Source organism: Zosterops lateralis, assembly GCF_965231275.1.
Source record: "Zosterops lateralis genome assembly, chromosome: 2".
Lineage (NCBI taxonomy): Eukaryota > Metazoa > Chordata > Aves > Passeriformes > Zosteropidae > Zosterops > Zosterops lateralis.
In genome coordinates, this window is record NC_139763.1 from 75,643,610 (window position 1) to 75,657,518 (window position 13,909).

A 13,909-nucleotide genomic window follows, 5' to 3' on the forward strand; every position below is an offset into this window, starting at 1 on the left:
AAATGTTCTGGATTTTCAGGATAGAAATCTGACTGCATGTCAGTGAAGGCCCCTCATCTATTTTCCCAACAATAACCTTGAAAATTAAAACCAGACTCTGATGGATTGGAGATATTGACAGTAAGCTTCTTTCTGTTGTATGGCTATTTACAAGTATCACATTTACAGCTACAAAATTCTTTGAATATGGATGTTCTTATCTCTTAAAAATATACAGAATTCTTCTTATGGCAGATGAGACCCAAGTAGACATACGTTCCTTGATTCCATCAGCAAGAGAGAATAATAAAAACATTAAGAGAAATTGTTTTCAATAACTGGAGTCTAGCTAGAGATAAATTCCAGGTATTAAAGCAAAATACTCACTTCAAAAGGATTCTTGTAATTTGATCTATCTTAGAAGGGTAAAACTCAATCCAGTTCCACTTTTCTAGCCAACTGGTACACTATTTGCTTTTGCAGTTAAAACCTGGCTGTATGGTAACTCCCAACACACCCAAACTGCATCCTGGGGAACAGCAAAACATCATTCAGCTGTATGAAACTTCAACTTTCTAAATAAAGAATACCATGGTTTTAAATGACACTAATTATTCAACCAAGGTTATGCTTCTATTGCTAAATTGAGTTGTAATTATAAAGCAAAATTAATAACTAAATTTAATGAAAATTCCATTATGGTGCAGCTGAGTAAATCAAAGTTGAAACTCCTGTAGGTAAAATGACAGACAGTCACAATATAAGGACAATAGTATGTGTGAGTCTATTTCCTCAGCTTTCTGGAGTTCTCAGCAGAAAGTTAACTCCAAAATGACATTGCCTCTCCCCTCAGTAGCATGCACAAGCCCAGAGACAAACACACAGAGAAGTGAGGGTGACAAGAGAGGCTCCTGTCTGTCCTCAGGGCTGCCTCTGACCTCAGTAGATCCTCCCCAGAAACTGCATTCCCATTAGTGAGGCAGAACCAGGCCCTCCAATATCAGGTCATTAACCCCACATAAATCTAGAGGGCACAAGAGTCAAAGACATTAACCCTCAGAGAAAGAGGAAAGTTATTCCAAGATAGAAAATATTTAATTCCAGTAGGTTTTTCTTCTCATCCATGTGGCATATAATATACAAGGTTATGTTTTGGGGGGTTTGCATCTACTGGAATTAAAATCTAGTAAGAACAGAACAGAGCAAAAGAGGAAGGGTCTCATTTTCTCTAAATTACACTTATTAGGAATATATTCATCTCAGAATACACATGAAGTCAGAGAGAAAAGCTTTACTTTTAATATGAAACACTAATGAAAGATTTAAATCAATCTCTCTTCATCCCCTTTAGCCTAATTCTGTGCAAGAACTGCAAGCTGCTACAGATAAAGGATTTTTGAAACTTCAACAGAAAAATTCTCAACTACAAAGCAAGAGTTAAAGGAATATAGTTCATTGTAAAATTACAGCACTACCTCTCCTAAGTATTCAAGCATGTTTAATGTTGACTGTCGCTGAGATGCACTAATGTATTATATTTAATATACTATATTGATGGTGCATGGAGGGAAGAAAATTATTTTGCATTTGGCTAAAGAATAAATATATACAATCCTCTCCAAAAATCAAGATATTGCTCCAACATCTGAAATCAAACTGAATGCAGGTAGATTTCTAATCATGAGCAGAATTTCCTGCTTATAAGTTGCAAACCAATGTATGCCAATAGACAAGTGTTTCAGCTCTGGTGTATTGTGTTCTGATGAGGAAGAATCTTGTACTATTCATGTTTTGGAATAATTTCAGCTCTGTCAGTACGAGGGATTCTCTGAATAATGTATGTAGTGCAAAAGAAATGAACAGAGTTTAAATAAAACACGCAAATGTGAAAGGAACAGAAAAAGGACTGAAATCTCCAAAGTGATATAGATCAGATCAATTTTGATAACTCACAACAGATTCTATCCTTTAAGGCAACCTGTTTCACATGCACTCAAGATTTCAAACAAAAATACTAATGTTCTAGGCCTGTTTGAAGAAAATGAAAATGCGTAAAATAACTATTGGAAATTAGCTATGACATTGAATACACTAAATTATTCCAGTTGCAAAAGTATTCCCGGGTGAACATTTTGATGGGTGCTATTTACCTAGTGAAAAGGAAAAAAACAAAAAAGTTCTGCCAGTGTTGCAGTGAGTTACCTGCTAGTATGCCATCTATAATCCTTTGGAATAATCTGTCTACTGTCCCTGACACACGCAAAGGGTCAGGCCCTGAATCTTCACAAGTAACCTCTGCAGCAAATGGAAACAGAAATAGAGGAAACTGGTAATGTCTCAGAGCTTTATGCTTGAACTCACATGAATATTCATCTTGGTCCAGCAGCTCTAAGGCTTTTGTACTGTATATTTGGGGACATGTGCTCTGAGTAATTTCTACACAAATAGCAAGGTCCAAACCCACCATTTCACAGTGGTTCAGCAGAGTTTTCATTTCATATTACCATGAAATCACTGAATTCAGAGCTGATGGTGGGGGTTTCTTTAATTAGGTTACAAAAACTCACACATCTGCGCTTTAGAAGCCTCTGTCAAGCCAGCAAATTCAATCACATGGAAGCCAGTGTCCTCCAGCTATCAGACAATTGATTTTTGCAGGACTCTGCTCACATTCAGCTTAAGGAACATGAGATATGTTCATGCAATTGTCAGTCGGTTTGCCTACATTTCATTAGGAGAATATCTGTTGTTTAAAAAATATTCTTCAGTAATAAAATCCTTTTAAAAAGAAAAAGTAGTCAGATTATTGGCACAAGACTGCAAAACATGAAATAAATGTAAACTTAGACTAATGCAACGTGGGTTTAAAGGGCAAGTAGAAACATAAATAAGGCCTTTAGGATTATTTCTATTTAATAGAGATGTACAGAATTACATGAGCACACACACACAGAAGCATATAAATTTAATTTTCCCTTTCTTCTCTGCCTCCCCCCATACTACAAGGATTCATCATTTCTAAAGCCATTAAATGCTTTGGAACCAAAAGTGGCTTCAGCTTAAAGAGGAAAAAAAAGGATCAGGCTATGAATCACTATTTCCATAAATGACAGCAAACATAATGGGAGAGGTGTTCCTCAGTTAAATATAAGGCAAAAATAACATAAGGCGCTTGGAATGAAAGAAGAATCTGCTGCAAATAGTGTAAATGAGCAGAGTTTTGGGCAAACACTTTCTGACACTAAGGTGTTTAGTTTTACACAGAAAAGTGGTCCAATTTTTAGACAATTTTAAATTTGTGCAAATCAGAATTAATTCACTAACATTAAAATGGCAAGACTAAGCAATATCCTTAATCCAAAAAGTAACAACAGCCTGAGAAATTGTCTGAACTAGATGCATAGTCAGAAGCTAGAATAATTGACTTCACCTAAAGCTACTGGTTTTAGTACGAAAAAATTTTAGTCCCATCCTCTTTTACTAAAAATTTAAGCTTAAAAAAGGTACTATGCCATTGGTCTCCATGGAATAAACATTATTAGTGCTTGCAAAAGTTGAAATTAACTGTAATATTTTCTCAGTGAACTACACCTGCATATTCCTTCCAGTTTCAATGCACCTTTTGAAATGTTTTTACCTCATGGAATTTGATACTGATTTCATGCTAAACCCAACTAATCCATTTCTTAATGCAGAATTCACTCTTTGGGACTGGGACATCAGTCTATCCTGCATAAACTGAATGGAGTCATTTTGGCAGCTCAGAAGCTTTTTCTCTTAAACAACGTGGCAAGGTCATCTGAAACTTGAAGTAGGAAAGACTGGTATAAATAAATTTAGCAATCATGTAATAAATTATTCATGAGAACCACACAGCATATTGTATGTTTACATATTAAAAAGTGCCACAGAGATGGCAACGAGAAAGTGAAGAGAAGCACAGCACGTATTTTAAAGGCAAGATGAACACTAAGACCTTCTCCAGTATGCTTCTATTTTAAACTTGCTCAGCAATGTTGCTTAGTGCATCTACTTCCAGAGGCAATTCATTCTTGAATGAAGAGGAGGGATTCGAAAACTTAAGAGCTACAGAGAAAAATCTATAGAGTCCTGAAATATCGAAGTAGTAAAGCTACTACGGTCTTCAGCTGTGCCCCACTGTATTTCACTGTCTTACATAATAACATGAATTCATTTTAAGAAGCCAGACGTGCACGAAAATAAACAGAAATAATGCTTTGCCCTCCTCAGAGATTAGGTGTATCTAGCACATGCTTTAACCACTGTAAAGACCCTGGGGTGACGGAAATGTAGCAAGTTCAGCTAATTATACATCACTTTTTTAAAAATAAAAATAAATACATGAAATATTACCTCATTTGTTAAGGGCATTTCTTGCTCTGTCTTCCTCTCAATTGTGTATGTGCATCTGTGTGTATGTGGGTGTGTGTGTGTGTTTATAAAATATATAGTAGGACGAGAATATTTGTTCCAGCTGAGGTGGTCTGTGAATTCAAGTAGATCAGATACTAACTTGATTTGGCACCAATGTATGGATGCACAGAGACACATCCACAGGATGTATGCATTACGAAATGGTAAGAGACATTTACAACCTAGAATATAAGAGCAGGGCTGCCTCAAGTGACATCACCAGATCAACTGCAGCGTCAAGCAAGTCAGATATATTATCCTGCACACAACTGCTTCCCTGTCTCCTTTCCAGCCATTAGAAAAGCATTTGGGAGCACAAACATTACCATATATTTTCAAATACATGCAAGGCACAGCATGCACAGGAGCAAACAAGAGTAAGTGTGGGGTTTATGCATTTACTGAGACATTCGTAATTTTTCTTTACAACAACAAAATTCATCTCCATAGAAACCAGGAAGCAAGAAACTACAGTAATGCTGTAGTTTACTTTTTACTAAAGTGAATGTCACATCAGGTTAGTTAGCAGAAGACAGGAGAGGGGATTTTGCTCCACTAAGGAACTAATAAGGACTGTTGCCCCTTTTTCTCTTCTGCAAAGGGTATCTGTACCAAAGACAGACTTCCTGATGTATTTATAATGCAAGATGTGGTTTCCTGTTCTTCCCACTGCAATTTATGCCTAAGGTGATCAAATCACTGGCACGTTTACTTACAGGCATTTGTTACAGCGAAGCTGTTAGCTGTCTCAATGTTGTCTACATGAGGAACCAAATTAAAAGGTGCTTCAGATGCATTGGGGCTGGTGTTATGAAGAAAGATTGCTAATCGAAAAGCAGTGTATTCCTGATCTGTGTTCCTGATGAAGAGACCACCTACAAAAAAAAAAAAAAAAAAAAAAAAAAAAAAAAGGCAAAAAGCAAAAGAAGCTGGGTAAATCATTTGCAAGCTACTTACTGTCTTGTAAAACCGAGCAACTGTCTCCCCCAAAGCTGCACAGTCAGGCGAGTCCTGAGACTTTAATGCGTAAGGAACTAATCGTATTCATAATCACAACCACTGCCTTTAAATCACCGTCCTCAAATCGATTTTAACCTCCCTGATGCATTCAAGCGTCTTTTCTGACTTCTCGCTTTTCAGCCTTTCATACATAAATACCCAGATTTGTCATGATTACAGTGACCTTTTAAAGTGTTTAGCCTCCATCTCCCTGATAGGGAACACACGGGCAAATGAGCTGCTCAACAGCCTCTCACATTAAGTGGCGGGCTGATTGAGCGGAACGATGCTTTCTGGATTAAAAAAAAAAAAAAAAAAAAAAAAAAAAAAAAAAAAAAAAAAAGGGAATACCAACTCGGTGTGGGCTAATCCACACTGGAGAGGAATATAATGAACTTTGCTCCTCCGCAGCCATGTGCAGGCAGGCAGGGAGCAGCTCAGCCTTATTTATTAGCAGCATCTTTACGAGAGCACAAGAAATGATGCAGTGATGGAGCTGAGCTGGAAAGAATTCAGAGAGCTGCGTCCCATCCGAAAGAGGGGAAGCGGGAGGCGATGGGAAAGGGGTGAGGATGGGGCACAACGCTACAGGGAGACACCAACAAACCCCTAAACTTTCCAACTAGAGAGAGGAAGGAAGGACGGTGCAGGCTCCTACCCCCCCATCCCTGCCGGGTACCGCAGCCTGCGGTGCCCAGGACTCGCCATTCCTGGCAAAAGCCAGGGGCTGGAGGGGGCTGGATCAGCCCAGGGGTATCAACCAGCCCCGACCCCCCTCCTGCCCTGCCCTGCGGGTACCGCACACCGGGGCTGAGGAGTTCTGTACAGACGAGCATCCTCCCGCCGCTCGGGAACGCACAGAGATACTGACACACACAGACACACACACAGGAACACGAGGGTGATTCGTGCAGGGAAATGGGATGCTGCTGGAGGAGCAATCTGCCTTCAGTGCCTCCTTTCCAACTCACTTCCTAAAGGATTGAGCCCCTGGGCACCCGCACGCAGCCCAATGCAGCGCTTACCTATTTGCACGCTGCTAGGAAAAGCTCCCATTGCTAGTCCCCAAAAGCCAGAAAACAACAAGACAAGCTGTCTGCAAATTATCCTCATCTTCTCTTCTGCCTCTCTGTCTCGCCTTCTCCCGCTCGCTCGCTGGATGCTGCTCAAAGAGGCATCGAGGGCGAGGGGGATGCACACAAAACCAGGAATAATAAAAAAAAATTATTAAAAAAATAAAAGGGAAGGGGAGGAAAAAAAAAGATGTTTCCTCCTTTTTCTTTTTTTTTTTTTTCTTTCTTTTTTTTTTTTCCTAGTGGTTTTGCTTTAAAATTAGTTCTCTCTCCTCTCCCGCTCGCTCTCTGCCTGTCTCCCGGCTGCCGCTCTAGCAGTCCGCGCCGCCGCGGCGGGTTTTTCCCGCAGTCTCCATCGCCGTGGAGCGGGGAGCGGAGCGTGTCCGGCCGCCGCTCTTGCACATGCAGAAGACGGTGGGGAGGGGACTGTGGCGGCGGCGGGGGGCAGCGCCCGGCGGGGGCGGGGGCGCGGCGCGCGCGGGCGGACATGCGCCGTGCGCGCCCCCCGCCGCCCGCCCCGCGCCGGCCGCAGACGCGCCGCTTGCCTTTATTTTATATATATATATATTTTTTTTTTTTTTTGATTGGTTGGGGGGGCGTTTTTAATTATTTTTTTTTTCTCCCCCCCCCCCCCCCCCCCCTCCTCCCGCCTTTACCGTGCGGGCGCGCAGCGCGGCGGAACTTTGCGCTGAGGGCGTGAGGCGGGAGGGCCAGGCAAGGTCAGCGCCTGAGGCCGGGCAGGGCAGGGGAGGCTCGGCCGGACCGCCGCAGCCCCTCACTGGGACTGCTGCTATGAACTCCCCGGTATTATTAATGAGGGTGGCTGAGCGGCTGCGGAGCGGGAAGGCGGCCGGGCTGGCGTGTCCCCCCTGCCCAGGGGGGCGCTCCTCTCCGCTCCGCTCCGCGCAGAGCAGCGGGACCCTCCGCGCCGCCCGGCCTTGCGGCGGGAATGGAGCGCAGGGCCCAGAGCGGGGAGCGCTCAGCGCTGGGGCGCTCGTGCCAAAGGCGGGCAGAGCGGATGGAGAGGAAAACTTCACCGCTCCTATGCCGCCTCCTATGCCGCCTCCTTTTCACTGTCTTTTTTTCCTTTTTTTTTTTTTTTTTTTTTTTTTTTTTTTTTTTTTTTTTTTTTTAATTTTTTTTTCATAATATTTTTAAGTTGGAAAAAAATAATGGAGCTCTTTTAGTGTCTAGTCCTTTTTTCCTCCTTTTTTATTTTTTTCATAATATTTTTAAGTTGGGAAAAAGAAATGGAGCTCTTATAGTGTCTGGTCCTTTTTCGCTGTCTTTTTTTCCTCCTTTTTTTTTTATTTTTTTCATAATATTTCTAAGTTGGGGGAAAAAAAATAATAATGGAGCTCTTTTGGTGTCTAGTCCTTTTTTGGTGCCTTTGAATTTTTATCTTCAAGCCTTGGAAGTTTCCCAGAGGAGATGCCAGAAGTCTGGGTCTATTGTAGTTAATAATTAAAAGATATATATATAATAAATGACAGGTAATGAAATCATCCAACAATAGCTGTATGTCAGAGGAGGGAGCTTCTAGCTTCACATGTAGCTTTACAAGATATTTCTATCAGTCACAGGGAATGACTGGAGTTGCCACAGCCTAATTTTAAAATGTTAATTTGCAATGTGAAAAAATACTGATTTTTTTTTTTTTTAAGGTGAACTTTGTGACTCTGCTTTGAAACACACACATTTGCTCCAAGATCAGAGTTCCGCCTCTTTTCACTCGAGTTTACTTTCTTAGTTTTTTACTGGACCTTGTGTCCTCAAACTTTCCTATTGGAGGGTGGAAGACAACCCCTCTATTTGCTGCAGAGGGTGGCAGTGATTTGTGAAGAATGATTGTGGGCTCAGCATCTCCCACATGGGAGAGTAAGCAGAGAACATTGAAAGCAGAGATGTACAGACAGACAGACTGATCAGCATGGACATGTCCAGCTGTGTGCATGATTCTATGTGTGCGTGTGTTTGGGAGACGGCCGAGTTCCTGTAAACGAATTACTTTTTGAAAGATTTCTTTGCAGATCAATGGCAAACAGACTTAACCTGCATTTCAGAATACTCATTCCTTTATGTTTCAGTAAATCTTCTACTTCTGTTTACTTTCTCTTCACGTTTTCCAGTCTTCTCTCTGAAACGGCAGGCTTGTTCTTCACATTATTTACCCATCTCTTTTTGTGGCCTCTGCTTTGCTCTTGTTTGATTTTCTTTTCCTCTTCCTTGCTTTGCCTCCTTTGTCTTCCTAAAATCTCCAATAAATTTGATTCCTCTTTTCCTCTAATTCTTCATTTAACTTTTTGACTTTGTAAACCCCAATAAAACCCCAATGAAAATGAGATAATATTTCCATGGCTGGCTGGTTCTTGGCCACTAGGAGCAAGTGAACTTGGAAAAATACTTGGTTACCTTGCTGGCACATATGCATCTGAATTCATGCAAAAGAAGTATTGAATATTAGGATTTTAGATGTATATCCATCAGAAAGTTACTGCCTGCTAGCCAAGGTGAGGAACTTGCTTTGGTCTTTTTCAAACACAATGGTAGCATGTTAATTTAAATTTAATATGAGAGTGCAGAAGGAACATACAGTGGATGTTGATCTGACCAAGAGTCTCACCCAGTGGTTCCTACATCAAATCTGTAATTTCTTTTGGAGTTGGACAATGTATTTTACAGAAACATCCAATCTTGATTTAAAGACTTCAAGAGACAGGAAATCCATCACTTCCTGGGGTAAGATGTTCAAGTTAATATCTGTTCTCATTTGTTAAAACCTGCGTTTTTCTGGCTTTGGTTTCTAATGTTCACTGTCAGAGATGACCCCAGTATTCCTGTTATAGTGTCACTCAGTGCTATTCCTGGAAATAACCCTGTCCCCCCCTTGACAGACCCTTGCTCAGTCAACTCAGGATCATTTTGGCAGCTGTGGAAAGCAGAGGAAAGAAAGGGAATGAGGCCATACTATAGCAATTTTGTTTAAAAGACACAAGGGGGAAAAAAAAATAAAAGATTGCAGTATCAAAGGGGGAAAATCCTATTTCAGTAAGTTTTGAGAAGTGAATGGCAGGTGATCAAGTAATTGGTCACAATGTTTATCTTACACAAGAACTGAAACAGGAAAGGTAATAGGGATGTAATCAGGATTAAGGCTGGAGGGGAGGAAAGGTAAGATAAGATTTTAGACTCTCTGCAGCTCTGGTGGGTTAATTTTGTCTGATTGCCAAGTGCCCGTGAAGCTGGTCTCCCATTCCCAGAAGAGGGGATTGAAAAATAAGGTGGAAAAGCTCATGGGTCATGGTAAAGACGGAGAGATCAATCACCAGTTACTGTTACAGACAAAACAGACTCAAACTGAGTAAAGGTAATTTAATTTATTGCCAGTGAGGGATAGAATAGGTAAGAAGCAAGGACAAAACTATATAGACACCCCATACACATGCCTCTTACCAGGCTCAACTTCACTCCTTTCATTTTTTTTTCCTCCGCCTTCTGAGTAGTACAGAGGGATGAGGAATGGGGGTTCTGGTTAGTCCATAAAACTTTGCTGCTCCTTTCTTCTCATTGTTTTTATCTGCTTCAGGGTGGGTCTTTCCCATTGGGAACAGCTCTTTAGGAACAATCTGTTCCAGTGGTGGCTCTCCATGGGCTGTAGTTCCTTTCAGAAAACCTTCTCCAGCATGAGCTCTCAGTGGGCTGCAGCTTCTTTGAGGCAACTCCACCTGCTTCAACACAGGGTGTTCCACAGGATGGCTGCAGTGTTGATATCTGCTCCATCATGGTCTTGACCATGGGCTGCTGTGGTGCCTGGAGCACCTCCTCCCCCTCCTTCTTCCCTGACTTTGGTGTCTGCAGGGCTGTTTCTTCCCCATTTTTCTCACTCTTGTCTCATGTGCAGTGGATTTTGCCACTTTTGACATGTGTTCTCCCTGAGGTGCCACCAATATTGCTGATGACCTCAGATTTGGGCAGCGATGGGTCTGCTTTGGAGCTGGATGAAACTGGCTTATTTTGGGAGCTTGTGGCATCTTGTGACAGGGGCTACCCCTGCAGCACACCCTCCCAACACAGCCTTGCCACACAAACCAATATAGCTGTATCCTGCCAAGCAAGAGGAGACCAGAAGGAAGAGCCTGTGTGTTTTCCTGGTGACAGATGGGGAGGTGCTGCACTGAAACCATTTCTGAACTGAGGTCCCAGGATTCCCTCAGTTCCCCTCAAGCAGACTAGGAAGGTTGTAGTTGGTGATTAAGGGAACGAGGGACAGATCTCAGAGTTCCACAATGAAATATCAGAGAAAATAACAAATTATTGAAAGAAGTTTTGTTGGATGCATCAGTTGTATGGAAGTGATAGACTAGAGGGGGTCTGTCAGGGGAGTGCTGACTGTCGGTGGTGGAGGCTTGCTCTGCCTTAGGGCACAAACAGCTCGTGTTGGCCTTGGCTGGAGGCCACCACTAGAGAGAAGACTCACTCTGTAGAGAATCAGCTGAGGCTGACTATCTGCTGCAGCACATGAATGACTCCTGCAGAAGATGCATGAACGTGATTTTTTTTTTTTTTTCTTGCCCTCTGGCAAGGTTTGGAAACCCTTGGCTATTTTCTTGATCCGATAGTCTTGTGCTTGAACAAAATGCCTGTATGAAAAGACCCTGCAGGAACTTGAATAATATGAGAAGATTTACTCTAAAGAAGAGATGAAGGCTTTATGTTAGCTAAGAGAAATAAAACTGCAGAGAAGATACCAGTGGCATTCATATTATGGGAATCCAGAGGAAAAGCAGGATATGGAGGAGACAGAAAATCAGCACCATGGACAGAGTTTGTGTTGCATATGTAGTAGATAAATATCCACATGCTGAAGTAGCAACTTTGATCCCCATTAATATGTTCTTGCATCCAAAATGCAAATTCCAGCTACACTATCTATTAAAAAGGCATGTCATTATGTGTCTGGAGACATGTAACTTTGTGATGGATGTCTTTAGTGAGAAAGGGGGAAAGTAAAGGTTGTGCCAGTTGTCAAAGATAGGTTGTGACAATTAAAAGCACAGAGAGAAGGAAAGGAGAACAACAATTTCACTCTCAAAAGACACAAAAATAAAGATCCAGCATCACCCCTTCCTATCAGGTTCCAGGTGCACAGTGACAGCTTTAAAACAAACAACATCATGCTCCTGGCCTGTTTTCCAGAGCTCCTAATGAGTCCTTTCAGAGTAGGAAAATGTCTGCACCACAACGGCTCCCTATGGCATAACCATCTGGGCACAGGATCCATCCCAAAAAGGGACTCCTTCATTTAGATTAGTCTTGCTTCCAATGCAATTTTCACTGCAGCTTTCACTGTGTGACCACTGGAAATGCTTCAGCAATAAATAAATAATGGCAAAACCAATTGAGTCAACAACCTGTACTTTCTTAGTCCTTTCTTGCCTTATGAAATGCTGTAGCTCACACATCTGTCAAATAGATCCCTTAGACTGTAAACTCTGGGAAAAGGCTATGTCTTTTGTGAAGTGCTTAGCACTTCTAGGCAATAAAAAGTAAATAAAATACAAATCATCTGTGTAGGAGTTTTTGCATTCCACCCTTTGGCATGGTCTCACGTGACCTTTTGTAGTCATACCAGCAGTACTGAATAGATAAACAGCGCACAAGAAGAAGATACAGCTTTCTTTCAGTAGCAGAACTCCTTTTCAGGAAATTACTTTACAGCAATTTCTTCCATTTTGCAAGATTTTTTGCTCCTATTTTCATTCTTACTTTTTTCATTTATCTAAATTTGGGGTAGAGGAAGCAGTTAATTATTTTTAATGACACCTCTCATTAAGAGTTTTTATTTTGATACTGGAACAACTGTAGTAGAATACATCTGGCTTTGAACACATTCATCCACCAGTCCTACTCCTTTCTACTGTGGTACATGTTAACATCATTCTTTGCAAACCTAATGACCTGAGGAAATTAAAGGGATACTATAAGACACTGTGGCCATGAAAGGAGAAGTAGTTGTGGAAAGTGAAAAACCCTGATTATAATTTAAATTGTGCTTATAGCAGTCAGGGAGTTTTTTCAGTAGAAGAAAAATGTGGCAACACATATAATTAAGAACTGCCTTATTAAGTTAGACTCAATGTCCATTTTTAACATTTTTAATCTTATGTGAACATTGACTGATAGAGGTTTATTAGGGAAGAGCATGAGAGCTGAGAAACTTTAAATTTTAAGGGAATTTGGAGAGGTTATTTCTTTCTGAGTCCTCTGACCTCCTGACAGTCAGGGCTTTGAGGCTTCTAAACTAAAGACTTTCTAGAAGTCCTTGTGTTGCCTACAGTATTGTTGCCTTATTTTTACTTCCATGTCCAGCAGCATCCTATGCAAATACACTCTATAACCCCATACTAAGAAAACAGTTTATTTAGTTTGATTTAAACCTTATTCTGTATTGACCATTTCCTGGAAATTCCCAAAGGTAATTAAAAAAAATTAATTGTTTACCTTGCCATATCATCCATAGCTTTATATACTGTCATAATGTCATCTTTCAGACACCTCTTTCTGTCTTCCCATATCTTATAGTCTGTACTATATATCAATCCTCCTTGCCACTATTCTCTTTCCTACCTCTTATGACTTTCTGAAAAACAGAACACTTGAAATAGGACACATTTTTTCAGATGTAAAACTGATGCCTTAAATTTTAGCTTTCGTATTTTCCAGATTCTGTACTACCTTAGTGTGTGACTCTAAACTTCATGTAAAGTGTTAGCAAATTTTCTTCACAGGTTACTTAGACAAAGCAATCCTTTTCCAGCTGGAGAACCAAGGACACCATTACAGCTTCAGGCCCAAAAAGTATAAACAACAGCAAATTGAGGGCAAACTGGGATGATGGGACTTCATTACCTGAAGTTGTAATTGGACAATTAACCCCAATATGTAAATGGACCAAAACCTATAAAAGTGTGAAAATGTGTGACCTGGTGTCCATTGGTGTAGCCTTGGCCGGCTCTTGTACTGCCCAAAGTGTTTGAAAGCCTTTTAATAAATACCTACTTTATTCCTTTAACTCTGTCTAGCCTCTGTTCTAGGTAGCCTCTCCAGGCATCAAAACTGGTTTCTGCTTGGCTCATTTTTTTCCTAATCATTGCTAAAACATCATTTTCCTCTGAGCATGTAGATGATGTTTTCTGGAAACTATCCACAAAGGCTTCCTATATCTCTTTCCTGGGTGGTAATAGCTAATTTGGAGCCTATCACTGTGTATGCATAGTTAAGGTTGTTTTTCTCATGTACACTGCTTTGTATTTTTTTTGATACAGAATTTCATTTACCATTTTATTTTTCAATTAATTAGTATTGTGAAATTCTTCTGCAATACTTCCCTGGAAAGCTTCAGTCCCTGGGAATTTGATAAAATA

General features: G+C 40.9%; 1 protein-coding gene across 3 annotated transcripts in view; it reads right to left on the reverse strand.

Annotated features, from left to right (window-relative positions):
- Positions 1–8,270, reverse strand: part of GRIA4 (glutamate ionotropic receptor AMPA type subunit 4) — a 214,703-nt gene extending 206,433 nt beyond the window's left edge. For all 3 annotated transcript variants that reach the window (XM_083884832.1, XM_083884831.1, XM_083884833.1), the window contains exons 1-2: positions 6,438–8,270; positions 5,130–5,288 (exon numbers count right to left, since the gene is read on the reverse strand). In XM_083884832.1, the coding sequence (XP_083740958.1) occupies positions 5,130–5,288; positions 6,438–6,525 (247 nt within the window). In that variant the 5' untranslated portion in view covers positions 6,526–8,270. The remainder of the gene's footprint in view (positions 1–5,129; positions 5,289–6,437) is intronic.
- Between the last annotated feature and the right edge of the window lie 5,639 nt (positions 8,271–13,909).